Source organism: Peromyscus californicus, unplaced genomic scaffold (genome assembly GCF_007827085.1).
Source record: "Peromyscus californicus insignis strain IS unplaced genomic scaffold, ASM782708v3 Scaffold_12__1_contigs__length_115047231, whole genome shotgun sequence".
Classification (NCBI taxonomy): Eukaryota; Metazoa; Chordata; class Mammalia; order Rodentia; family Cricetidae; genus Peromyscus; species Peromyscus californicus.
The window spans coordinates 86054675-86081851 of NW_026294413.1; the positions used below are offsets into that span (position 1 = coordinate 86054675).

Sequence of the window (27177 nt, forward strand, 5' to 3'; positions counted from 1 at the left end):
GGGTCGCATAGGTCCTGGAGGAGGTTCTAGGGCGGGGCGCCTGGAGGGGGTTGGGAGAAAGGGTGCGCGGTCAGAAAAGGAGACTTGTGTGGGAGGAAACCAGAGGGTAAAGGAGGACCTGGGGAGGAAGGGATGTGTAGATAAGATGGAGCCCCTCTAGATCCTCCAGGCAAGGAGGGATGCCAGCCTAAGAGCTCTTGATAGAGGGTCTAGGAGGAAGGGGACTCGAAAGGGGTGGTCCCTGATAGCTGCAACCAAAGGAAAGGGCCGGGGATCCTCAGGTGGTGAAGGAGAAGGGGCGGATCTTGATCTCTCCCCCACCCCCACACAAGCCAGATCAGCCCTGCGAAGTGAGGGAGGGATGGGGGAGAATGAGCCCTGGGGGTCTGGTGGGAAAGAAATGGACCCCAGTCGTTGGGAAAAGAGAAGTTACCTTAAGGCTGAAGTACAGGACCTACAAACCTTAGGGGACTTCATGGCTTAGGGAAGAGGGACAGTGAGCTTCTAACGTATCCTTGGAGGCTACAAGGGAGGCCCGACAAAAAAAAAAAAAAAAAAGGAAGGTAGTTATGGTGATGGTGTTAGAAGCCCTCTTGAGTCTGGATAGGGTAGGATGCCAGGCCTGCCAGGTGAAAACTTGTTCTGTGGTGGGGGCTCATAGAGCCTGTCTCCTTGTCCTTTGTTCCCAGGAGGGTGGACAGTGGTAAGGGCCTTGGCCCTGCCTTTGCCTCACCCCATTGGCTCCCATCCTATGCCGGATCCTGAGGGCTGTTCCTCTAGCCCTTCTCCCCCCTGTAAGGAAGGGGAACTGTCGCGGTGGAATTATGGCGGGTGGCTCCTGGAGCAACAGGCTGGTGCTAGAGAAATGGCTGCCTCTGGGGGTCAGAGGAATCAGCCTAGATGACTATTCCCACTCACCCTTCCCTGCTACACAGACGCGGGGGGGGGGGGGGGGGGGGGAGCTAGGACCATGGGGTTTGCTCATCTAGTTAAGGGATGAGGTCACTCCACTATGACTAGCTGCAATCAGTAGAGGTTCATCTCCAAAAGCTCTTCTGTTCGGGGCTTTGTCCTTCCTCTAAGTGACAGGGAGCAAGGTGGTGATCGAAGCTCACCATCATGTCCCTGGGTGTGCTGCATTAGATGTTATTAACATACCTGTCTTTTGTCAGATGTTAGGCCTGCACAAATCATTTCATAATCATTATTTTACTTGATCCTTAAGCCTACCGGGTTTTAAAATGGAGGAATTGAGGCCCAGAGAGAATTTAGGTACCTAGTTACTTACATAAGCTGCACATAAGCCACACCCAGGAAATGGGATAGCCGGATTTTTGAACCCAGGTTTTCTTAACCACCAAAACCGTACTGTCTTCCGTTAAGGCTGATTGGACCACTGCTGTAGGAGCGTGGTGGTGCCTCAACTCCTGGTTCAGCAGCAGAATTCAAAATCAGTCAGTGGAAAATGTTGTTTGAAGACCTGTTCTGGGAGGGAGTCAGAGTACTTGAAAAGATGTATAGCAGAGACACTGGTCCTGCCGAACAGGGTTCTGCTCTACCTCCCTTAGAAGGGGCAGCCTTACCTACAGCTCAGATTGAGTTTTGAATTACATGGAGGCAGGAGGTCAAGGTCTAAGGAGGTGTGTTGAGCTAGTCACAATTCCATTCCTTCCCGATGACCAGAGCACAGCCTTACTCCAGACCTCACAGGGCTGTGGGGGAGGCTGAGGAAGGCTGGTTCACCACTGCTCAGTAGGGGGGTCGGGTGCACAATGGATGTGGAAGGATGCCTGACTCTGGATTTTGGGGGAGTGGGGTCTGAATACTTTGCAACTATTGTGGGGGCAGGGTTCCCTTGCCTCAAGGAATCATTTTTCCCTTTAGGTTTATATCATAAAGGTTACTGATGGCAACCACGAGTGGACAATCAAGCATCGTTATAGTGACTTCCATGACCTACACGAAAAGGTAATCTGAGGAGTTGGGAACCTGCATCTCAGGGCTTAGGGGCTTGAGGACCGAGTCTCCATTGTGCCACACATTAATTTTAGGGCAGAACTGCCTCCACATCTATTTTTTGCTAATTTCTTAAAAATTAAGCCGGGCGGTGGTGGCGCACGCCTTTAATCCCAGCACTCGGGAGGCAGAGGCAGGCGGATCTCTGTGAGTTCGAGGCCAGCCTGGGCTACCAAGTGAGTTCCAGGAAAGGCGCAAAGCTACTCAGAGAAACCCTGTCTCGAAAAACAAAAAACAAAAAACAAAACAAAAAAAAATTTATTTATGACTGGCCATAGTGGTGCATGCCTTTAATCCCAGCAACCGGGAGGCAGAGGCCGGTAGATTTCTGTGAGTTTGAGGCCAGCCTGGTGTACAAAGTGAGTTCCAAGACAGCCAGGGTTGTTAAACAGAGAAACGCTGTCTTTAAAAATAAATGTATAATATATATATAATTTATGTATTTATTTTAGGTGGGAGGGGGTGCACACATGTCACAGCCCATCTATAGAGGTCAGAGGACAGTTGGAGAGAGCTGATTCCCCTTCTACCACATAGGCCCCGAGGATTGAACTCAGATCATCAGATTCAGCAGCAAACGCCTTTGCCAGATGAGCCATCTCATGGGCTTTGTAGTTGACTTTAGTAGACCAGCTCCTTAATGCATCTCACAAAAGAACTGGTTAGTCCTAGGAGTTCAGCCCTAGTATGAGACCTTCTCGAGTAGTATATTTAAATTTTGATTTTAAAATTGCCATATTCCTGAGGCGAGCACAATTTTGAACTTGTTCCACAAAGTATATTTTTACTCTTTAATAACAGATTGAGGTTATATTTTTTCCCTTGATTTTAGAAAGAGCTGCTTTTCTGTGGGATGTTTACAGTGAGAGTGTCTTAAAACATAGCACGGACTCCTTTAGTTTTCAAACTTCAGGGGACCTGAAGCACTACTTTTCTCAATGTCCCCAAAGACTGAAGATGGAATTTCTCACTTGGAATTATAGTAGTGTTTCCAATACTGCTTGGGTTGGAAGAGGCCAGACCCCAGGTGCATTAGTTGGAGCACCAATCCTGGTCCTGCTACCAGGAGTGGCTTAGAAGATATGACCATTGCCAGCCTGGATCTCACAGAGATACAGAGCTTCCTGGTCTGTGGTTGATAGGCTTGTGTTTTCTTACAGCTTGTTGCAGAGAGAAAAATTGACAAAAGTCTACTTCCACCCAAAAAGATAATCGGAAAGAACTCAAGAAGCTTGGTAGAGAAAAGGGAGAAGGACCTGGAGGTGTACCTGCAGACTCTCCTGGGCACCTTCCCCGATGTGGCTCCCAGAGTTCTGGCCCACTTCTTGTATTTCCACTTCTATGTAAGTTCCCTTTGAGGTTCTCAACTTTGCCTACCCACCCACAGCCACCAAAGTTGAAGGCACAGACCTCAGCTTTGAGGGGAAGCAGACTGCACCCTGACTCTGAGGACAGAGGATGGAGGAATGCGGTCAGGTGGAGCACATCATGTTTGTTGGTGGGTTTATGTTAAGTCAGACTGGCCACGCATTTTCTTCTACTCCAAGGCATTTTGTTTTGCAAAAATCTCTCTTGATTTTGAAGGTGGATTTCCCTCCTAGTGGGTGAGGACGGACTAGAAAGAAGGAATACCTGTATAGACATACTGTTGCAGTGCTGGCTCAGACTCAGCACTAACAAGAGAATTCATCATTCTTCCATTTTAAGATTCTTTTATTTTTAGTGTTGTACATTTCTGTGGGGTGTGTACATGTCAGTGTAAACACCATGTAAATCAGAGAGGATGTTGTGTCCCTTGGAGCTCGAGTTACAGGAGGTTGTGAGTCACCCAGGGAACTGAATTGGGGTCCTCGGTAAGTGCGGTTTGCTCTTTTGACTGCTGAGCCGTCTCTCCAGCCTGGAGTTAGTCATTCTTAATCAGTGAATTGCCATCATGGGGCTCGTGGTAGATACCCCGCTCCAGTGTATCGAAGCTGCGTCATAGAGCAGCTCTGCTCTCCCTTCTGGGGAGAGACTGATGTGCTGCTGCTGACACAATAAGTCCTGCTGAGCCGAGGGGTCACCAGTTTGGGGCCGCCCAGAGCGCTATAGCAAGACTGTGTCTCAAAACCAATAAAAGTAAACAATAATGAAGTGAGCAGACCTTAAGAAGGGTAGTTCAGCAGTGTGAAGCCAAAATATCAAAAGCCACTTGCAGTTTACTTCTGAGAATTGGTTCTAAGGAAAGGTAAGACAGCCATAAAAGGATATGTGAACACAGGTGGTCATTTAAAGACTTGGAGCAAGATACTGAAGACAGTACAGAGAACGGTGGGAAGAAGTTTCTTTAAAGGAAAAAAAAAAATCAAGCCAAGCCAGGAGGTATAATGGCACACATCTGCATTCCAGCACTTCCCAGACTGTAGTTCAAAGCCAGCCTGGGCTGTGCATCAAGACTTGTTTTGAAAATCCAAACAAGGCTGGACATGGTGGCACATGCCTTTTATCCCAGCAGGTTGGAGCAGGCAAATCTCTGAAATTTGCCAGGGCTACATAATGAGACTCCTATCTCCAAACAAACAAACAAAACAACAAAAAAGTGGTCAGCCATGCATTTGGACATTATATTTCTGGTATAGCTGTGGACTTACTGTCATGGGAAAATAAATATGTAAGAGGAACAAGTCCTTGCCATTCACGCTCACACCTTTAATCCCCACACTTGAGAGGCAGCAGCAGGTGGATCTTTGTGCGTTCAAGGCTAGCCTGGTCTACATAGCAAGCTTCAAGCCAGCCAAAGCTATATAGTGAGACTCTGTCTCACCCCCCCCCCCCCGCCCCCCCAAAAAAGCCCCACAAAGAAACAGGTCATAAAATAGTGTATAGACTAGGATTCTAGTTTTACAAGAAAAAGGGTCACATTGATGTAGTTGTCTATGAAGACCTATGTGGAGCGGTTTTCTTTGAGAGGTTTTCTGATAACATATATCTAATATTTAATTATTTTCCCCTTAATAATGAAGATGGCCTTGGCTTCTTTAAAATAAATCTTTCTTGAAATTGCAGAGCAAAGACTCCCAAATCTTTTTTGGAGTACTAAATAGAGCCTGGAGATGTGGAATTAGGTGATGTGGCTAGCTTCCTGCCACTAAGCTGGAAGGGACCATACACGTTAGACTCTGTCTGTATACCATCTCGTGTTGTGAATGTCTCTTTACATTTTCTTGCATAAGAAGAAATTCTCATTGCCTATGTAAGTCTGTCAAATAAACATCACAAACCTTCCATTTTTCACTGAAGAATGAAACCTGATAAACATCTCTTTGAAAATAAAGCTTTGTTGTTAAGACTGTCTTTGGGGAGGTTTTCCTGGCTGCTGTAGGCTTGCACAACTCTGAGCAGAAAAGGCCTAAAATGCTCTTTTTAATTAATTAACTTTTTAAAAAACTGTTTGCCGTGGGTGTCAGGTTCCCTGGAACTAGAATTACAGTTGTGAGCTGCCATGTGGGTTCGGGGAATTGAACCCAGGTCCTCCCAAAGAGCAGCTGGTGCTCTTAACCACTGAGCTATCTCTCCAGCCCCAGGAATGCTCTTTTTAGTTAGACTTTCCTGCAGTAGTTCTAGGACCAGCCTAACTCTGTGATTCTGGTTTGCAGCATGGCCTTGGAGCTATTCGGACATATTTGACATTATTGATATCAAACATATACAAAGGCTATATAAATCTGAAGATCTGAAAAGTAATTAACTTGTCATTAGATTAAGATGGGTTTCTCAGCCATGGCAATGTCGTCTTTCTCAACTATGAGGGACACTGCTTAACAGCATCCCTGGCCTCGATCCACATCTATAACACTTCCCGGCCCATCCACTAAAATTCTGTTCTCTAGAGGAGACAATGCCCATCTTCTCCTGGTGGGAGGGGCCAGAATCACCCAGCTGAAAATCACTGGGCTAGCTCCTCCTTTAACTTTACCTTTGAACACAGTCTAAGAGCACCGCCAGCTTTTTCTGCAGGCAGGGACTCTCAAGGGAATCTGTCTTAGCCAGTATCTGCCTGGGGTTGTTCCAGAGATGTCTGTCTCTTGTGTGCTGTCATTGGATGAGGTGGATAGACCCAGGGAACCCTAGGCTATGGTGTGGACTACTTACATTTTACTTTGTTAAGATAGGCTTTCACTATATAGATGTACTTGGCATAAGATTTGTCCCATAGCCCAGGGTGGCCTTGAACTTGCAGTGATCCTTCTGCCTCTCCCTCCTGAATACTGTAATTACAATAGATGCCAACATACCTGACTTCATTATGGTTGTTGCTGTTGTTTTCTTTTTGTTTAGGGAGAAATGCTTTTAGGTTGAGATACAATTCACATACTATAAAATTCACTGTGAGTATACAATTTAGTAGTTTTCAGTAGATCCACAAAGTTGTGAGGTGATGAACACTGCTGTCTTAATTCCAGAACACTTCATCGCCCCCAACACAGCCCTCTGTTTAGCACAGTAACTGTCTGTCCCTTCCTTTCCCCAGCCCTGGGTACCCACTGCCTCACTCTCTGTCTCTGTGAGTTTGCTTATTCTCATTGTTTTTGTATAGTGTTTCATATAATGTGTAGCAACTTAATTTATTTCCAGGGTCCATTCATGTTGTAGCATTAATCATTTAGTCCTTTTATGACTAACATACTCTTTGGATATACATTCAGAAATCTCTTTTTAATCTGATTTTGCATCCCATGGTTTCTGTTGCCTACTGGCAGCCATGGTTTGAAAATGTTACATGGAGAACTCCAGAAGTAAACAATTCATGAGTTTTAAATGCACCATTCTGAGTAGTGTGGTGAACTCTTTCACAAGATTCAGCTCTTTGTCTGTGTATCCACATTATACACACAGTCACTTAATAGGCCACTAATCACTTAGTAGCCATCTCAGTTATCAGGTGTTAAAATGTCACAGTGCTGTGCCTAGGTAACTCTGATTTTATGTGGTTATAGCCCAGAACACCTGAGTCACAATGATGACAATTCAGATAGGCCAAAATACAGCCATGAAGTGCTTCCTGTAAGTGGAAAGGTAAAAGTAGAAGATACTTTAAGACAGCCTGGGCTACAGAGTGAGTTCCAGGAAAGGCACAAAACTACACAGAGAAACCCTGTCTGGAAAAACCAAAAAAAAAAAAAAAAGATACTTTAAGAGACCACATTACATAATTTTTATTATAACATTACTTTAATAATTTTATTTTAGAGTATTAACATTTGGCTCTGCCTTACTTTAGATTAGACTTTATCATGAGTATGTGTTTATAGGAAAGAACAGAATATATGAACTGTATAGTCTTGGGCCTCTGTGGGTTTTAGAGCGTGTCCTCCATAGCTAAGGAAGAACTGTCATACCATATTGTGTTTATCCAGTCATTATCCCCTTACCTGAGATAGTGAATACATTGCAAGGACTCCAGTAGACAGCTAAAACCAAGGCTAACACTGAGCCCTGTCTGTGTCTTTCCTACATATGCGTATACAGATGCATTGTTTTTTCTATCCTAAGTTCTTAGGTATTCTAACCATAACTTTCTCAGTTTGAAGTATTGCAGCAAATGTAGCAGGAATTTCTTCTTCACAATTTCCTGCATAGAAGACTCATTTTTACTGTAGATCTTAACTAATTTATTTTCCTACCAAACTAGAGACTTTCTATCTTTCTCTTATGGGCATATCCGAATTCCCACATCTCTACTGCCACATATTCAGACTATTCTAAATTCAAGTAAGAGTTCCTTAAACGCATGCATCTCAATGCTGTGGTAGCCAAGATGGCCGCTAATGACTGGCAGCCTGCTAAGTGCTGAGTATATTATATAGATATGCTGGACAGAAGACTGACTCGTGTTACAGGAGGTACAGGGTGGGACAGCTGGAGAGTTCATGGTACTCAGAATACTGTGCAATTTAAAACTTGTGAATCATTTTTTTCTGGCTTTTTTCCATTTGATAATTCTGGGCTGTCGGTGATCACGAATGACCACAGAAAATGAAATTGGATAAAGGGAACTGGGGGGACTGCTGCCTAAGATTTTGTGCAAATGTGTTTCCTACCTGTTGGGTAGACCCAGAAGAGGAAGGTGAGTTATATTGTAATTCTTGACTTTTTGAGGAACCACCAGGTTATTTTCCATTCTTAGTCACAATGTGTAGGCTCCATTTCCCCACATCCTAACCTGCACTTGGGCTTGTCTTTGTTTTATCCTGGACGTCAGAGTGGGTGTGAAGTAGTTCCATTGTGGTTTTGGCTTGCAGTTGCACTATGATTAATGATGCTGAGATTTTTTTTTTTTAATAGTGTGTAGGGCATTTATATCTTTGGAGAAATGGATTTAAATCCCTTGTCCTTATAACATTAGGTTTTCTTTTTTCTTTCTTTTTATAATTTATTTTATGTGCATTGGTGTTTTGCCTGCATGTATGTCTGTGTGAGGGTATCAGAAACCCTGGAACTGGTGTTAGAACAGGTTAGAGCTGCCACATGGGTGCTGGGAATTGAATCAGGTCCTATGGAAGAGCAGCCAGTGCTCATAACCACTGAGAATCTCTCTAGCCTTTCTTCCTTCCTTCCTTCCTTCCTTCCTTCCTTCCTTCCTTCCTTCCTTTCTTTCCTGTGTTTTTGTTTTCTTTTCTTTTTGTTGAGTTGTAAGAGTTCTTTATATATTCTGGACACTAGACCCTTATCAGAAGTGTGATATGCAAATAACCATGTTCCATGAAGGTTTTTTGTTTTGTTTTTAACCCTGTGTTCGTTTGTTCTTTCTTTTTTCTTTTTCTTTCTTTTTCTTTTTTTTTTTTTTTTTGTGCTGCAGATCAAATTTAGGGCCTTTTACATACTGAACATGGACTACCATCGAGCTGTACCCACAGCTTTCCATTTTATTTTGTTGTTATTGTTGTTTCTTAAGATATGGTCTTTATATAGCCCATGCTGGCTTAGAACCATATAGAACAAGCTGGCCTCAAACTCACCATCCTCCTGCCTCAGCCTCCTGAGTACTGTAATTATAGGCATGTACCACCACATCTGGCTTCCTTTACTTGAAAATATCCTTTAAAAAATATTTATTTTTATTTTATGTTTATGGGTATTTTGCCTGCATGTATGTCTGTGCACCACATGTGAGCAGTGCCTGTGGAGGCCAGAAGAGAGTGTCAGATCCCCTGGCACTGGAGTTATGGACAGTTGTTAGCTGCATGGGTGCTGGGAATTAAACCCTGGTCCTCTGCAAGAGCATCAAGTTTTCTTAACCACTGAGCCCCAAAGATAGTATTCTTTGAAACATACATGTTTTAGATTTTGACAAAGTTCATTTTTGTATATTATGGTCACTTGTATTTTTGGTGCCATATCTGAGAAACCGCTGACTAATTGGTATCACAAAAAATTTATGATTATATTTTCTCTTACGAGTTTTGTTTTTACGTTTAGGACTTTGATCCATTTTGAATTCATTTTTTGTATATGGTATAAAGTAGGGTTCTAGTTAGATTCTTTCATAGTTTGGATTTTAATGACAAGGAAAAAGCATCATTTCTCTCCCCAGCCAACTCAGAACTGGGAATTCAAGGGATGAGGCCACCTTTGTTCCCCACTCCCCTGGATAACTGTACTCCTAGCTTCCTAGACTCACGGTGAGGAGCCCATCCCAGAATGTCTGGAGAAGTTTCCAGACTCAGTGGAATGCAGTCCCATGGATTATCATAACCATGATCATTCTGAGGTAGGACACCTCACAGTGGACTCCCAGACCTGCTCGGTTCAACCAGTTAATTCCAAGTTAGTCGTTTAACTTTTCTGTGCCCTGTTCTGTTTGTGAGCTGGGAGGTGATAATCTGGGGGCCTTTTGAAGCCTGCATGAAATTGTACAGTGAATATCTGATGCTTAAAAGGAATGGGTCAGGGCTCACCACATGTCACCACACTAGGCTGTTCTGGGAAGGAAAGCGACTCAGTTCTCTTCAAAGGTGATGTTTATATCATTTCCTTATTTTAAAGCCATTTGGCTGTAACAAAAAAAATTTTTTTTAAATTTGAAATGAAAGTGTCAACTATCTTAGTGTTGGTTTTAGATCCGTTTTATTTTTATAGTTTGTTTTAGTTGCACAGGACTGAGGTTGTGAATGATAACAAGCCTGCTTGGTGTGTTTGTCTTTAAAGTTTATATGTGAATACCTCAGTGGGGAATTTTTGCTTATAGTTGAATCACATATATGTCTGACTTCTACTAGCACAAAATAAAAGCTAGACAAGGCCCCTCAGCTGGTAACATGTGTATCCAGATCACACCTGGGTGATGGCTTCGGCATATAATCAATGCCTGGTTAATGCCCACTGACAGGCACACCTCTTTAGCACCAGCCAAAGGGACTGGCTAGGGGTTTCTAATTGAGCATCGGCATTGTGTATTTGGGGGTACACTGATAGCTGGGCTCTGTGACTAGGCAGGCTAAAATATAAATAGCCTAAGTAGTCCATGTGGTGTTGATGTGAAGCCCAAAGAGGAGATATAACTAAGGTAGACTGCTTATCTAGAATGGGACAGGCTCTGGGTTCCTTCCCAGCACAACAGAATTTAAAAAGGAGAGAGAGAAAGTGCGTACCTTTTTCCCAGGAGTGCACACCGACACATGGTCCTTGTCAGCAGTGGCATGACTATGTCTGTAGCACATCTAGTGTGGAATGTTCTTTTACAGTTATGTCACCCCAAAGCACTTCAGGTCCCTCAGCACAAATATAATATGGCATATGGAGAGCTACCAGTCCCCACATTTCCCCTACATGGGAGGTAGGAGCTGGGCTCAGGGGCCGCTGAGCCCCCTGCCCTGTTTCTTCCTGGCCCAGAGAGAAGCCTGGTGCTGCACACCTTTGCCCACAGGTGCAGCTTGACCAGGGAAACTAGCATTCTCGGTTTGCAGCTGGGAAATTGCTGTGTTCCTCTGGTTCAGGCTCTCTTCTAAGGTGAAGGTCAGCCTGAGGAAGCCAAGTAGGAAGGCCAGCCGTGTGCTCTTCCTGTGCCCAGAGTGGAGAGCAATTGTTACAGTTTGCTCTCGAGCTTCCTCAGGAGTTACAGTACTGCTCTCGGCCCCTGATAGCAGCTTTCTCTGTGTCTTCTGGAGAGCACAGCTCTGCCCGTCAACAGGGCTTTCATCTACTGTGATTCTTTCTCTTTGTTCTGTCTCAATCAATCCCAGCTGTCCAAAGACATGCGCCCTGGAAGGTGAGGACTGCCTGGTGCTGATGACAGGGCGGGAGGCCCTTTTCCTCCAGAGCCCTCTCACAGGCTCCTGGTGCCTACATGGTGTCCGAGAGGCCTGGGGGGTTGAAGGAAGTGTAGATGGCAGCCTCTGGGACCTTAACTCTAGGGCTTCTGGCTAGAGGAAAGAAGGGCATGGTTCTCCAAAGTGCGTGGGAGACTTGTTTGCAGGCCATTCCAAGCTGTTCCTTCACTTCAGATCCTCACAGCGGCCAGGGGAAACTAATGGGGTTTAGGAGGTTGTAAGAGTCTGAAGTTGGGTGTCAGAGAACTCGTAGCTTCTGCTGACTGGAACCCTGTACCTCTGTTGGCCTTTGACATTTTGACCTGTGCCCTGAGCTCTCTAACGCTGAGGTGTAATGGCTTATCTTCTCTCTTTGGCTTTTTGTACACTGAGGGATGAGGTGGGAGAGGAACAGTTCTTATATAATAAACTATATAAACACAACTTTTAAAGATCATAGGGTCAGGAGAAAACTGGGATAATATTCTTTTGTTTGTTTGTTTGTTTTGTTTTTCGAGACAGGGTTTCTCTGTGTAGTTTTGGTGTCTGTCCTGGAACTCACTCTGTAGACCAGGTTGGCCTCGAACTCACAGAGATCCGCCTGCCTCTGCCTCCCGAGTGCTGGGATTAAAGAAAGGCGTGTGCCACCATCGCCCAGTGGGATAATATTCTTAACATTCCTGGAGTCAAAGAAGAGATCTCACAGTCACAAAGGAAAAGAATTATAAGTTAAACAGAAAAATGAAAAACCTCACTATGTTAAGAAAACCACTTTGAACAAAAGACAAAAGTCTATGCAGGCTGGGAGGAAATGCTTACTGCATATTCACAACTATTAAAATTGCTGTCATGAGCCGGGTGAAGGTGCTGTCATATCTATCCCAGCTATTTGGGAGGCTGAGGCAGAAGGATTCTGCCCAAGTAACTTAGAGATGATATTTCAAAATAAAACACAAAAAGGCTGGTTGCTGTAGTTCAGTGGTAGAGGCCCCAGATTCAGTTCCTGGTATTTGAGGGGGGTAGTAGCTCTGATGTATAAAAGATGATAAGGAAGAGACAAACAACTGACGAGAAAAACAGGAAAAGGACACCCTGTCCCCTGCAGCCTGGTGCTTTTTAAGTCCCATAAATACGTAAATTGCATGTCCGAGTGGCAGAGTGTTCCGTGAGTTTCAAGGGTTATTTGCCGCCTCCATCTGGACTTGTTTACAAAAAGACATGTGGACTGCTATCAGTCCAATTTAATGTCTTACCTCTGGGAGGTGGGGCTAAAGGTTTTGGTGGGGGGTCTCCAAACCACATGATTGTTTCGTTTTGTTTTTTAGATTTTTAGTATTTTATGTGTCTGAGTGTTTTGCTAACTTGAATGTACGTGTACCATGCCTGTGCCTGGTACCTGAGGAGGTTAAATTCCCTGAAACTGGAGTGACCAATGGTTGTAAGCCACCATGTGAGTCTAACCCTAAGTCCCCTGGAAGAGTCACAGTGTTCTTAACAACTGAACCATCTCTCTGGCCCATGATGGTTTTGAGTGCAGAGGCAACCGGTTATGTTCAGAGAGGACCAAGATAAGGGCTTGAGTGTAGCTGTGCTGGCTTATAGCCACATAAAATTGGAGTGTGCCTAAAGCTCTCCCTGTGTAACACGGCACAAGGTGAGGCTCCTCTTACAGGGTGGTGGGAGAAGGCAGTGAGCCAGGACCTATGGAGTGCTCGGGCCTTGTCTGGTTGACTTCAAGCCGGCATGTTAGCTGTTGATGTGAGTGAGGACTGGTTCTTGTCTGGTTGACTTCAAGCCGGCACGTCAGCTGTTGATGTGAGTGAGGACTGGTTCTTGCCGAGCCTCTTTGTGTCATTGAAAACCCTTCTGCGTCTGTCTAGTGACCCTGGGGCTTTGTAGTCCTGCTGTGACTCTGGAAGGAATGAGCACAGGAAAAAGACAAGTGTCCACTCTTTCTTTTTTCTGTTTTGGTTTATCAAGGTAGGGTTTCCTTGTGTAACAGCCCTGGCTGTCCTGGAACTTGATTTGTAGACCAGGCTGGCCTCAAACTGACAGAGATCCTCCTGCCTCTGCCTCTCAAGTGCTGGGATTAAAGGCGTGGGCCACCACAACTGGCTTAGTGTCCACTCTTTAAGAAAGATTTGACATGAGACAAGGTGGAAATAGCCATCCCTAGGGAACGTTGGTATTGCAGAGTCATGTACTCTACGGAGTATTCAGGGCCTCTTTTCCAAAAGAAATGGGATTTCTTCTCTGCCATACCCACTCCTGGGAGTTCCAGAGTCCCTTTAGGGGGCTGCTGGCTCCTGGGCCGTGGTACACTCAGCCCATGCCTGTGCAGACCTAGAGTTGCTTTTGAGGAAACCGTTCAGATGTCCGTCAATCTGGAAACACTTAGTTACCTTTCTAAGCTCCTTGCTTCATTCTGGGTTTTCTTCCTGCTTTAGTTGCTCATCATCTGGAAGCCGTGTCCTGCTTGCTGCCTGCAGGCCATGTGGTCTTAAGGTAGCCGTGGGTGCGACCCCACACAACAGTGATTGTATTGTTACTTGACTGTGCAGTTCTCAAGCAGGAGTTCTGCAGGTGACGGTCGTATTGCAGTGTCAAAAGACTGGACAGCCCTGAGATCTAGAGTTGGCCCTGAGGAGCAAAGTGAGAACACAGCAGAGGGTGTGCAGTTCCAGGGATGGACAGACGAACTTCTAACTGCAGCGTCTGTTTCCTCCCCAGGAAATAAACGGCATCACTGCAGCACTGGCTGAAGAACTCTTTGAAAAAGGTACATAGCCATTGGTTCTTGAAATGCTGGGGGCCATTGGCCTAGTCTAGTAGGTAGCTGTAGGCCCAGGGTGGCACTAAACTCATCTGTTAGAGCCTAGCCAGGTCCCACCTCCTTGAGGGTGTTAAGTCCCTGGCCCTGGCCCCCAGCCAAGTCTACCCACCTACTTGCCCTGCAGGCGAGGATCCTTCAAGTTCAGATTCTTCATTATAATTTTACTATTGTGGGATATGTGTGTGGGGGCACATGTGTCACAGCACACATGTGGAGATCAGAGGACAACTTGGTAGAGTCAGTTCTCTCCTTCCGCCTTTATGTAGGTTCTGGGGATCAAACTCAGGTAGCCAGGCTTGTGTAAGGTGAGTGCCTGGGACTCACCTCAGTCTCAGGATCTATTCCCAAGCTACACGGGGTGTGGAAAGGTGGCTGGCATGCTGCCATCTTGCACCTGATTTGTCCTTGCTTGGAAGTGTTCAGATTGCAAGTAGAAGCCAATCTTGGGTCATGGTTTTATTAACAATTAACAGTAGTGGAATGAGCACTCCCTGCCAACAGTCTTACATATAGCATCTTACTGCCTTCCCTGAGGTAAAGGTAAGGACACTGGTGGTCAGAAGCTCAGAACCTGTAAGAAGAAGCAAGTTAAGGTTTAAGGTTTAAACACTAGCATCCTAGGTCTATAGTCGACCCCAGTCTCTGCATGTTAGAGGATGCAGAGTAGTTGTGACACCAAGAACAAACACTGCCTCTCCCAGCCTCCTCTTGGCTCAGTGCCTTAGACCTCTCCTCGGCCTCACTCTTCAGGATGCCTCCCCGGTCCCACAGCCCATCCCGTCTCTCCCATCATGTGTCTAGGATTGCCCTGTGCCCAGATGAGCTCAGAGGGCTGCTCCTGTGTACCTAAGACTGTAGCCTTGCATGGTGGGTGGGTGGGTGCATGCCATAGGTGCTTGCTGCATGCTTATTGACTGTTGGCTTGGTGTTTATATTCCCTGGCTGTGCAACAGGCTGGGACTGGGGCTAAACACTCACCCTTGGGTTTGGCTATTACAGGAGAACAGCTTCTGGGAGCTGGTGAGGTCTTCGCCATCAGGCCCTTGCAGCTCTATGCTGTCACGGAGCAGCTACAGCAAGGAAAGCCTACTTGTGCCAGCGGTGATGCCAAGACTGACCTTGGGCACATCCTAGACTTCACCTGTCGCCTTAGGTACCTTAAGGTAAAGATGCAGCCGCGAAGTTGTGGGTAGTCTCTCAGTTGGCTCTCATGCCTGACAGCTCACCAGCTGGAGCGCGTGAAGAGACCAAGGCTCGGGCTCTCCGTGGATGAAAGCCACCTGGTGCTCTTGATGCTGTGCTTCTGCCTCTGAGCACCAGGGGGCATCCTGGCCCATTGTCTGACTACCGTTGAAGTGGTCAAGCTTTGAGTGTGACAGCTTCTGCCACATTCACTCAAGAGTGCAGAAAGGGAGCGGTTACTACAGCATCCCTAACTTCAGTCCGTCTTTGGCCTCAGGTTGCTGGCACAGAAGGACCTTTTGGGACTAGCAACATTCAGGAGCAGCTCCTGCCCTTTGATCTTTCTATATTCAAGTCTCTTCATCAGGTGGAGGTAAGGCCCGAGACGGCTAGTGAGCAGGCAGGACTGAGCCCCGCACAGCAGCCCCTTGTCCTGTCGTCCGTATGTCGGGAACGGTTGGATAGCAGGTGGTAAGGCACTGCTGCTCCCTAGTTAGCAGTGGGTTGGCAGATTCTGTCCCAGTAAATCAGCCAGACAGGGGAAGGACAGAAAGGGAAGCTTTCCTGTCCATAGCTGTAGGCAGCAGGGATGAAGTATTAGAAAGCAGAGCATCAGAGCTCAGTTCCCTGCAGCCTCCCATGGAGTCAGGAGCATGTGTTCTTCAGGTAGAAGTCACGGAATTCATCCTAAAAGCCAGGCAGGCAATTCCAGATCTTTGTTTTCCAAGTCAGAGCCTTGCAGACTCTTTGCCCTCTAGGGCACCCACACCTAACAAGACATGCTTTATATTACTTCCTACTGAATTCTGGTTCTTAACTAATTGTGTTGTCATTTTAAAAAGAAAGGGGAGTCAGTAATGAACAATAAAAGCTGTCTTTTACACAATAAAACCATGTGTTTCCTGAACTTGGCTTTTGTCTTCAGCTCTACCAGTGCCCATGATTCTTGATCAGGTCTCCCCAGCTTCTCTGTGAAGTGTGGATGCTTTTGTTCTCAGTTTACAATCGAGGAAACTGAGGCTTGGGAGAAGGAGGAAGTTAGACCAGGATATTGAATATGACTGAATTCCAGAAGCCTGCTCCCATTGACCTGGTCTTGCCTGAGGACAATGGGGCAGGCTGGGTAAGCAGGAGAAATGTTCCATGTGCTGTGGGGGAAGCGTTCCTTGTTCTCTCGCACTGATTCCCAGATCCTACCTATTCTGTTGACTTGACAAGCTCCAGGTATCCCTTAGCCACAAAAATGGGATTTGTGGCTCATAATGAGTCTGAGAGTCCATTTTTGAGACAGGGTCTCACTACGTAGCTCTGACTGTCCTGGAACTCACTCTGTAAACCAAGCTGGACTCAAACTCACAGAGATCCGCCTGCCTCTGCCTCCTGAGTGCTGGGATTAGAGATGGGCACCACCATGCCTGGCTAGATGCCTTTCTTACTAGATGCTTAAAATGTTTAGCAGCACTGGTAGCACTGGGGGATTAAAGAGGCCGAGTTTTGAGTCATCTCTTGTCTAGGGATTTGAGCTTGCCTGTGGGGTGAACATCTAGTTCCTGGGGTTTCTGAGGGGCCAAGATGCCATTTCTGAGACATAGCTGTTGTTTGTTCCAGATAAGTCATTGTGATGCTAAGCACATCCGAGGGCTGGTCACCTCCAAGCCAACTTTAGCCACAATGAGTGTCAGATTCTCAGCAACCTCCATGAAGGTAACTGCCTTTGTGTTTCTGCTGGGGCCTGGCCTGTGGGGCATAGTCTCTGTAAGTGAAGCTGATAGAACTTCCTCTGAGTCCAGCAAGCGCTGGCTTAGCACTCATTTATTTGTATCTCATCGTCCATGGCCTTGAAGGTGAGGTGTAGAAGGCTGGACCCTGTTTGGACGTAACAGAAATAGTGCAGCTGTTGATGTAGGGGGTTTCTTTCACCATGTGTGGATGTCATCATAATAATGTAAGCTCCTCCCTTAGCATGGAGGCTCTATATGGTAGCACATTTTGTGACTTCTGATCAAGATTTGGGTTTGTTGAAAATTCTTTCTCTTGAGGCTGCTGACTCGAAGAAGCTTTAGAGAGAGCAGAGTGTAGCTACCTTGTCCTCTGGGAAGTACCCCTTGCCATGTAGCCAAAGGAACTCAGGTGATCCCGTGTAAGAAGATGTCTTGTAGGCATCAGAAATCAAGCCAAAGGGAAGAAGGTCAAGCCGAGAAGAGCTGCCTCCCTGTCTTGTGGTGATTGATGCCCTGTGCTGCTGCTCTGTCTCTGCGACGATTCTCTCCCTGAGAAGTAATGGTTAAGGGATTTGTTGTCCACGGTGGAGACGATTCTGAAAGCATGGTTGCCTGGCAACATCGTGAATTCAGACCGTCAGCCTCTGAAGGTTAAGCCAGGAAAGATATCACTGTATAGCAGAGGCCCGGGGGCGCTTAACTAGCATTTGTTCCTGAAGTCACAGGACCAGAACATATTCCAAGCCTTTCAGTTATTGCACAATCGCTTTAAGACACATAAACCAAAGCCCATTTAATGCAAGCTCATTTCCACATGCTAAATATGCTTCAGCTCTTCCTTAAATTTTGCAACGATGGCGCGTTCTACTTAGTGTTGCGTGAGGGTTCAACAGATGTTCTTATGCAGGAAGTCCTTGTTCCTGAAGCCTCCGAATTTGATGAGTGGGAGCCAGAAGGCACAGCCCTTGAAGGCCCTGTGACTGCTGTTATCCCTACATGGCAAGCGCTGACCACTCTAGACCTGAGCCACAACAGCATCTCTGAGATCGACGACTCTGTGGTATGCTTGCAGCAGCCTCCCAAGGCTTTCAAACCTCCCAGGCCCTAGGGATGGCTATTATAGTTTCCTTTTTCTGAAGGCCCACAAAAAAAATCTATTCAGTGCTCTACACATTGTTTGTAGTTTTTAAGTTAAATTTCAAAGTGAAAATGTAAAATGGTGAGTAAATACATAAAACCAAGCGAAGCATATGAACTATGTATGCATTTAATATAACCAAACCATGGTAAATGATAATATTCATTCCTAAGGAATAGCAGAAAATTCATTGCCTAGAATACAGGTATACCTGTGTTAGAGTAACATCCCAAAGGTCTTAAGAGTGTGATTCTTTTTGTGATCCCATGGGGGTGGGCAGGGTTAAAAAAGAACAGGTTCCCCTGTCTTTTGTGGACGTTACCATTGGTATTACTTAAGCCAGTCGTTCTGTCCAGACAGTGGATTCCTTTGGGTTTCTGCTGAGTGGACAGCGGGAGATGTCAGTGGCCCTGCAAAGACAAGCCAGCCTGAAATGTGTGTTTAACCTCTGGGTACTTGGACTGTGTAGGGTCCTACCTCCTTGAGTAACACTGGACATTCTTTTCTTTCATAAGAAACTGATCCCAAAGATTGAGTACCTGGACCTGAGTCACAATGGAGTACTAGTTGTGGACAACCTACAGGTAATGTCTGCCCACTCACTCTCTGGGGCCCTGCTCTCCTGATGGGTCCAGAGGCTGGAGAAGCGTTGCACCCCAGGGGCAGCAAGCATAGGGGCTTTGTCTTCCTCTTAGGCGTCCAGGGATGCAATGATTGTTTTAGTTCCAAAGTGTTGGAAAAGCTGAGTATGTGCAGAGTGGGATGGTGATAGGCAGGCTGATTTCCAGTGCTCACCCCTAACCTCTCTGCAGGGGATGCATACCACTAGTTGTGGCGTGTGAAAGAGGGAAGAGGGACTCTTCCCAACAGTTGTCAAAAAGACTTGCAAAGTTGCCTCACAGAACTGGTCCCCTTGGTCTGAAAGGGCACAGTGACCTCTCTGGAGGCCTGACCTGTGCGGCCACTGTGTTTCCCCTGCTACTACAGCACCTCTACAACCTCGTACACCTGGACCTGTCCTACAACAAGCTCTCCTCCCTGGAAGGCGTGCACACGAAACTGGGCAATGTCAAAACCCTCAACCTGGCGGGCAACTTCCTAGAGAGTCTGAGCGGCCTGCACAAACTCTACTCTCTGGTTAATCTGGACCTCAGAAACAACAGGATTGAGCAGGTGAGCACCAGCCCTGAGGGCCTCAGGAATCTGGGATTGCTGAGCCTTGGTGTTTGTTATCTATTTTTTGTTGTTGTTGTTGTTTTGGTTTTTTTGTTTTTGTTTTTTAAGACAGGGTTTCTCTGTGTAGCTTTGCGCCTTTCCTGGAACTCACTGTGTAGACTAGGCTGGCCCTGAACTCACAGAGATCCTCCTGGCTCTGCCTCCCGAGTGCTGGGATTAAAGGCGTGCGCCACCACTGCCTGTCTGGTGTTTGTTATCTTAAAGGAAAGAAAATCAATAGGATTCTGTTCACTTAAAGTTAAGCAGCCATCAAGTGTGTAGTCTGTTGCTGAAATGTTCGAAGAAGGGGCCAAATGGCACTTGTGTCTTGCAGTTGGAGGAGGTCAAGAGCATAGGCAGCCTACCATGTCTGGAGCGTGTAGCCTTGCTGAACAACCCTCTGAGCATCATCCCTGACTACCGGACCAAGGTGCTCTCCCAGTTTGGAGAACGAGCCTCTGAGGTAAGCCCCAGAACCACCAGCAGAACCCAGAGACTAGCAGGGTGAATTCCAGGTCTGCATAGGCAGAACAAGGCTCTTGTCTGCTTCAGAGGGTGTCTGTTTTTCAGATGTGCACTGCTCTCTGTGGAAAGGCTCCCTGCAGTTCCCAGGCCTCTCCTGTCAGTTGTATATTCCTGAGCAGGCTTCATGTGTGCCAGAACTTCAGGCCAGGAAGACTCCAGGAACACATAAGCACAGAGGGATTGTCTTCAACTTTCAAAAAATGCATTGGAAACTGGGTGGTGGTGGTGCAGGCCTTTAGTCCCAGCACTCAGGAGGCAGAGGCAGGCGGATCTCTGTGAGTTTGAGGCCAGCCTGGTCTACCGAGTGAGTTCCAGGACTGCCAGGGCTATGCAGAGAAACCCTGTCTTGAGGGCTAGGAAGGGGCTCAGTTGATAAAGTGCTGGCTCTGAAAGCACAGGGACCTGAGTTTGATCCCTGAGACCCAAGTTAAAAGAAAAACAAACCGAAACAAAACCAATAACAGAAACCCTGTCTTCAAGAACCAAAAAAGAAATACATTGGATATTTTAGACAAGGTGCATAAAATAAGATGCCTAAAATTATATGTAAGATTTTTATTCAATTTATGTAAGATGCCTAAAATTATCAATTTCTTGGACAGCTGGTAATCCTGTTGCTGAACTACCAACCTTGAGTTTTTTTTCCTTTACTGGATCAATCCAGTCCTGTGCCCGCTGCCTTCGACAGTACAGGTGCCACCATGCTAACCAGGACAGCTCTTTCTCCTTCCCCTCAGCCTCCGGCAGGCTTCGTCCCCATGCCACCCTCTCAGCAGTCCTCAGAACTTCCTTTCTGCAGATCCCAGGCCAGAAGATGTCTGAGGGTCTGTTTGCATCTGTCTCCAGCCTTCTCTGCCCCCAGCAAGCCACTTCGTCTACATTGTCCCTAAGATCATTTTCTTTTTTTCTCTTTTCTTTTTTTGTTTCTTGTCTTTTTTTGTTTGTTTGTTTGTTTTTTTGTTTTTTTTTTCCGAGACAGGGTTTCTCTGTGTAGCTTTGCGCCTTTCCTGGAACTCACTTTGTAGACCAGGCTGGCCTCGAACTCACAGAGATCCACCTGCCTCTGCCTCCCAAGTGCTAGGATTAAAGGCATGCGCCACCACCGCCCGGCCTGTTTCTTGTCTTTTTAGTATATGTGCTGCCGAAGCGAGCACTGTTTCTTGTCTTTTTGAGAGAGGGTTTCTCTGTGTAGTCTTGGCTGTCCTAGAACTCGCTCTATACACCAGGCAGCCTTGAACTCACAGAGATCCCCCTGCCCTGCCTCCTGAGTGCTGGGACTAAAGGCCTGCACCACCACCACCTAGTTTCCAGTGCATTTTTTAAAAGTTGAAGACAACCCCTCTGTGCTTGTGTGTTCCTGGAGTATTCCTGGCCTGAAGTTCTGGCATTAACTTCCTGGCCTGAGTGCTGGGATTAAAGGTGTGCACCACCACTGCCTGGCCCTAAGATAATTTTCATAAGATGTCATCTCTTGCTGGAGATAATTGATTATACTTGTAATTCCGGAATTCAGGATCTGAGGCAAGAGGGTTATCCAGAGTCCAGGGCCAGCCTGGGTGGAGTGAGACCCTGTCTCAAAAAAAAAAAAAAAAAAAAAGAAAGAAAAATAATAAACAAATAAATAGACAAAAAAGGTAACTCTCCCTTTTTTGGCTCCAGAGCTAGAAAGCGTCCTTGATTCCATGGTGTCAGCACCTGTCCAGTGTTTTTGGACTATCCTTCGTGTGGTCTTTCTGCCTGCATGCCAGCCCACAGCTCTGCAAACTAGGACCCCTGCCTTCTCCCATACACTGTTACCTTCGCCCCACTCCTCCCATGTCCAGAAGGTTCTCTTCCTGCTCTCTGACTGTCAGGTCTGCCTGTGTTTGCCTATAAGTAGGTACTCAGTCCATTCACTCCCTTCTCAAGAGGCTGCTGCCCCCTCTTAGTGGAGAGGGACTCCTGAAGATGGATTAAGCTATGTGGGACCTCCATGGGCCCTCCAAGGTGGTTCCAGGGCACTTATGTTGTGTTGAGGAGCCTCTCTCAGCCTCCAGTATCTTCTCGGGGCCTGTGGGAGTGCTTAGACCCCGTCTTAGCCGGATCCCACCATTTTCCCAATGTGCTTTGTCGGTCTCCATGCTGTGAGCTACTTTCTGGACTCTGCAGATCTGTCTAGATGATGCAGCAACCACCGAGAAGGAACTGGATACTGTGGAAGTACTGAAAGCCATTCAGAAAGCCAAGGATGTCAAGTCCAAACTGAGCAACACAGAAAAGAAGGTAAGCATTTAGGGTAGGAGAGCCAGCCAAGGATGGAACTTTGCTTGGGGAAACTGAGCCATGGAATCCCTCAGGTCTCTGATCATTACCACCTTCTTCTCCCTATGAAACCTCAGGCTGGGTCCTCAAGTGGTATGGTGATGGGACCTACTATTTGATTGTATGAGATCATTTTCAACATCCTTTGGTTGGGAGGATGCTGAGCTCTTTCCTCTGCATCACTGGCCTTAGTTTTCCTGTTCTTTGTGTCCTTTTCTCTCTCCTGGACTGACTCAGTGTTCTTCCTCAGGTTGGTGAGGACTCCCGACTCCCAGCTGCTCCCTGCATCAGACCCAGCAGCTCCCCACCCACTGCAGCTCCCACCTCAGCCTCCCTGCCTCAGCCTATTCTCTCCAACCAAGGTAATCATGAATAGACCTTCCTCCTAGCTGAGCTGCTTGGTGCTGCCTGGACTGCAGGCAGAGCTAGGCTTGAGGGAGAAAGGTTGGCACTTGCTTCCTACAGGCTCAGGCACGGGGAGGGTGGCACCTTCTGCAGGCTGGCTCCTTGGGTGGCACATGGCAGGGAGGTGCCCGGCCTGATTTCAGCGCTATTGTTTGCTTAGTGAGGACCCCATCCCTTTATATCACATCCATTTCCTATAGAGTACCACAGGGTGTTGGACAGAGAACTGAGGCTGCCCTTTGAGCAGGCTTAGGCTGTTGGCTCATGAGGATCTGTTCCCCTGCAGACAGTGTGGGCAGGTCAGCTCCTAGAAAGTCAGGCCTTGTTATGTTCCTGAGTCTGGAACCCTTGATCCCTGTGTAGAAAGCTTACTTTTATGGTTGTGATGCCTCTGGTACTCAAGGTCCCCAAAATACTACATTTATGGGACCAAGATGGGGTGTCTGTCCCCATGGACCCATGGAAAAACAATCCCTTTCATCTGTGAGCATTTTCAAAGGGCTTTCACCTCTGAACCCAGGCATCCTCGGAGATGAGTGAGTGAACCAGGTGCCATGAGCGTGGCTGCCGGCCTGGCCCCAACAGAAGAGGGGCAGGTATGCCGTCCCAAGTGGAGCTGAGGCTCGGGACACACGGGAAAGAACGCCGCCCGCCCAGGCTCCTGGAGATGCAGAACTTGGTGTGAGGTCTTGAGAAACTAGTTTGGCCCTAGGTTTTAAGAGCCAGAAATACATTTCTACTCCTTGACCTGGTGACCCCACTGGAGGAAACGTTTCTAGGGAGGGTTGAGATCCTGGGGAAAGGCAAGTTCTCCCCACTCGCAGCACCAAACTGTGACATGCACACCAAGGGGAGCAAGGAAGGCCGCTGTGGCCCAGACCCCTCCACAGCAGTCCTGTCAGGGTGAGAAGCCTGAGCTACAGGAGACACAGACAGCACTCCCTTAGGTTAAGGCAAAATCCCTGTGCACAGCAGCCTGAGGTCACAGCTGTGACATGCAGACGAGAAGCCATGAAAACGCAGCGGTGGAGCTAGGTGCCAGCACATTGCCCATTGGCTTTGTCAGACTTTGACAACAATTTTTATTCTTTTTTTTTTTTTTTTCTTCATAAAAGAGGAAGAAAGTTTGAGTCTCTGTGAGGAAGTTTCCCTGACCTCTCTTCAGGTCCCCACAGTATTATACGATATAGAAAGCATGCAACCATAGACTTTTGGGGACAGGGCGATACTAAGGTCCCAAGGTCCAGGATATAACCTATTCTGTCATTTGTTGAATCAGTACGTGTGTGTGCCCGTGCGTGCATATATGTGTGTGTATGCACGTGCGCATGCGTGTGGTTGTGTGTGTGTGTGCATGTGTGCGTGTGTGCATGTGCATGCATGGACAGGCAAGTAAAGAACAAGGCCAAAAGCAGCTCCTGGCTAGGCAGGAGGAATGGCTGTCTCCTCCAGGCCGCAACTGCCAGCAGCCCTCTACCTTGTGGTGGTGAAGTCTCTGCAGCCTGGGGCAAGCCTCATCTACCCTTTCCTTGGTGCCCTTTCACCCCTGGGTACTCTGTAGTATGTCCCCCTTTTCCCAGTCATTGGACACTGAGAGATGTTGTCACAGATTTACACCTCTTGTAAATAAAACTACAGTGGATGTCTTTGTGTGCACATCTCTTTCCTTTGGGTGAGAAATGACAAAGGTCAAACCCCTGTCTGAGGACTCCTGATGTCCCCTGTCCCATCTGCTAAGTGGCCCTTTCTGACCACTTGTTTGTACAGGCCATGGTCCAGGAAGGAAGCGGACAGACTGTCCTGTCTGCATTTCCTCATGCCCAAACAAGGCTGGGTGGGGGTGGTAGTGGCAAGAAAATACTGCTTTTTTTTTTTTCTTTTCTTTTTTGTCCTCACAAACATGAGGCACCCACATCTATGTGTGTTTGGCCATGTGTTATTGGAGCTGGCCTGGGTAGACAGGAATTTTTCTGTGTGAGAACAGCTTTTCTGACTTACTCTGGTGGCTCCCAGCCTGACCTATAGAAAACACACTTGTGAAAAAACTGGGCATTTGAGGCCTAACTGAAGGGGGTGCTGTCCAGAAAACACCAGGCCTCTAGTCGTCACAGCTGTTAGAGCAGGGGAAGATTGTGACTGATAGGGGCCAATGTCCAAAATACCAGAGTTCATTCTCCAGCCCTGTCTGGGGACTGAGAGAAGGCTGTGTTGTAGACGTGATCAGAAGTAGGCAGGCAGCTGAGTTCATGTTCCATCTTCCTGGCCATGAGATCTCAAGCGACGTGCAGCCTCTTGGAACCTCTTGCAGCTTCCTCTGTTTTCTCAACCATAAAGTGGATACATCCTACTTCATGGATTCTAAGATGCACACATTTCTACCCTGTGACTTCTCTGAAATTGAGATGCGTCTTTCAGTCAGTGGCGTCCCCTAGTTGCTGTCAGCCAGCTGGTAATCGTGATGGAGTCGTGGGAAAAGCTTCCGTGGACATCTCCTATGACCAAGATGGCACCTCATCCACAGATCTTAGATTTGATGAAATGTGGTAAATAACAAGAGGTGCGCATGAGCTGATGCTGGGGAAGCGCTTAGCACCGCTAAGGCTCACAGGATCGGTCGGTCGGTTGGTCGGTCGGTCGGGGCTCCTTCCTCCGTCCTGAGTTTGGGTTTCAGGACGGTGCCTCTAGGAATACGGAGCCACTTGGGGAGAGACTGTATGCCTATGGAAGAACGAGGTAGAACAGTTTGGAAATATCTTTCGGACTGCAGTAGAGGTGGTATCAGAGATGACTCTTGAAAGATGGGTTGAGTTAAGATACGGGAGCAGGGGCAACATAAGCCAAGGCTGGGGGCGCTTTGTGCATGGCTGTGTGCTTGCCGCCTTCCTCCCTCGCAGCCTCTGCAGCTTAGCTTCCTGGGGGTACCTGGGCTTGGGCTGCCTGCTTACCCTTTGGGCAGAGAACACGGGCTGTGTGAGTTGTCCTGTCCTAGGCGGCAGTCCAACTGAACAAGGTATCATGGGCTCTGAGGGTTCAGTCATTTCACTGGGCCATGGTGGCTGTTTAGTAGCAAAGCCAGGCTGTGGAAGCAGGACTCTTCTAGACCAGTTAGCTACAGTTTGAAACATGGTTTGTTGTTGTTGTTTTGGTTGTTGTTTTTTAAGTGGGGAGAAGGGGTTTCCCCTTAACTAAGTTGCAAACTGGAGTGAAGTAATGGATCCAAACAGACTATTCATAAAATACCTTCAATATGGCTTCAATAACCAGTGCATTTCAAAGTGCATGAGCAGGACTGCTATGGCCCGTAGGACAGTCAGCCGGCACCCTGGTAAGGCAGCCTGTGGCTTCAGACTCCAGCTGTGTTCAGCAAGCCATACAAGAATCAAGTCTGCAAAGCCTGGCTTCTTGCTAAAGGATCTCGTGCTTAGAATTTGCAAGCCCTGCAGAGATACCAGATGTCACTTGTAGGCCTTTCTTTGGACAATGTTCCAATATGCCCAAGGCTATTGATAAGTATATCACCAAACTGCTTTCCTGACAGGTAGAGCAGCTTGTACCCCAGTGCCCACCACTTCCTAGTTAGGCTGGGCCAGGCTGCATGCTCTAACCATGTCTTAGTAAGAGAAAAAGATAGTCTCCTGTTTCAATTTGTCTTTCTTTGTGTAAGCATTGTTCTGTATGTTCTATCTACTGGTCATTCTTCCATGGAATGTCTGTTCATATTCTTTGCATTCTCAGAGTTTTCAAACAACGTGTTCCCCATTTCTGTAATCTATAAGAAGAGCTCCTTAAAGGTTAAGATATAGGTCTTTGTTTCTATTCCGAGCACTTTTTTCTCTGTACATTTCTCTGTGCATTGTTTTATCTCAGTCTGTAGAGTGTACCTCTAGGGATTTGGTCTTCATGACTCCTCCCCCAGCTTGTCTGCTCAGGAAGCCCCGCCCCCCGCCCCCCCCACACACACAGTAGAGAGCAGCCACTTGCTCAGTCCTGAGTTGCTTTGGAGTTACTGAGTTACTGCATTTTATTCTGTGACCCATATAATGACTTGGGGTCTGGCCTGTGCCTGGCCGTGCCACGAGCCCAAGGCCTAGCCTCTTGTTGAACAGCTGCTCTTCCCGCCCACCTGCCTACCCCATCTCTGCAGGAATCATGTTCGTACAGGAAGAGGCCCTGGCCAGCAGCCTCTCATCCACTGACAGTCTACCGCCCGAGGACCGGCCCATTGCCCAAGACTGCTCTGACTCCTTGGAATCTATCCCCGCAGGACAGGTAATACCCTCGCCTGCTCCTGGGGACTATTTCCTCAACCACGTTGCTGCAGTCTGACATGGTTCGCCCTGGGATGTGGCCTGGTGGGATGTGGCCTGTGTTGCTAGGGCTTCTGGGGGTACTTTGCATGACATGCAGTCTTTTTCTTGTAGTGTCTCCAGTTGGGTCATCTTCATAGACCAAGTGGTTAAGGGTCTGAGTTTGGCCTCCTCCATCCCACGGGAACAGGCAACACTGGGGCCCTGAGGGACAGGGAAGGTGGGCATTCTTTGGGCACACATGAGC

The 27177-nt window shown here is 47.2% G+C and overlaps 1 protein-coding gene across 4 annotated transcripts in view; it reads left to right on the plus strand.

Annotated features, from left to right (window-relative positions):
• Nisch (nischarin) overlaps nt 1-27177 on the plus strand; it is a 36779-nt gene that overhangs the window by 349 nt on the left and 9253 nt on the right. For 2 of the 4 annotated variants that reach the window (XM_052733664.1, XM_052733665.1), the window contains exons 2-14: nt 1885-1968; nt 3177-3359; nt 14034-14082; nt 15136-15299; nt 15596-15691; nt 16927-17022; nt 17947-18099; nt 18693-18761; nt 19165-19350; nt 19727-19855; nt 22066-22179; nt 22469-22580; nt 26768-26892. In XM_052733664.1, the coding sequence (XP_052589624.1) occupies nt 1885-1968; nt 3177-3359; nt 14034-14082; nt 15136-15299; nt 15596-15691; nt 16927-17022; nt 17947-18099; nt 18693-18761; nt 19165-19350; nt 19727-19855; nt 22066-22179; nt 22469-22580; nt 26768-26892 (1560 nt within the window). Of the gene's footprint in view, nt 1-1884; nt 1969-3176; nt 3360-3459; nt 3493-14033; nt 14083-15135; nt 15300-15595; nt 15692-16926; nt 17023-17946; nt 18100-18692; nt 18762-19164; nt 19351-19726; nt 19856-22065; nt 22180-22468; nt 22581-23143; nt 24270-26767; nt 26893-27177 lie in introns of those variants that run through there. The other 2 variants (XM_052733667.1, XM_052733666.1) reach the window with 2 other exon arrangements.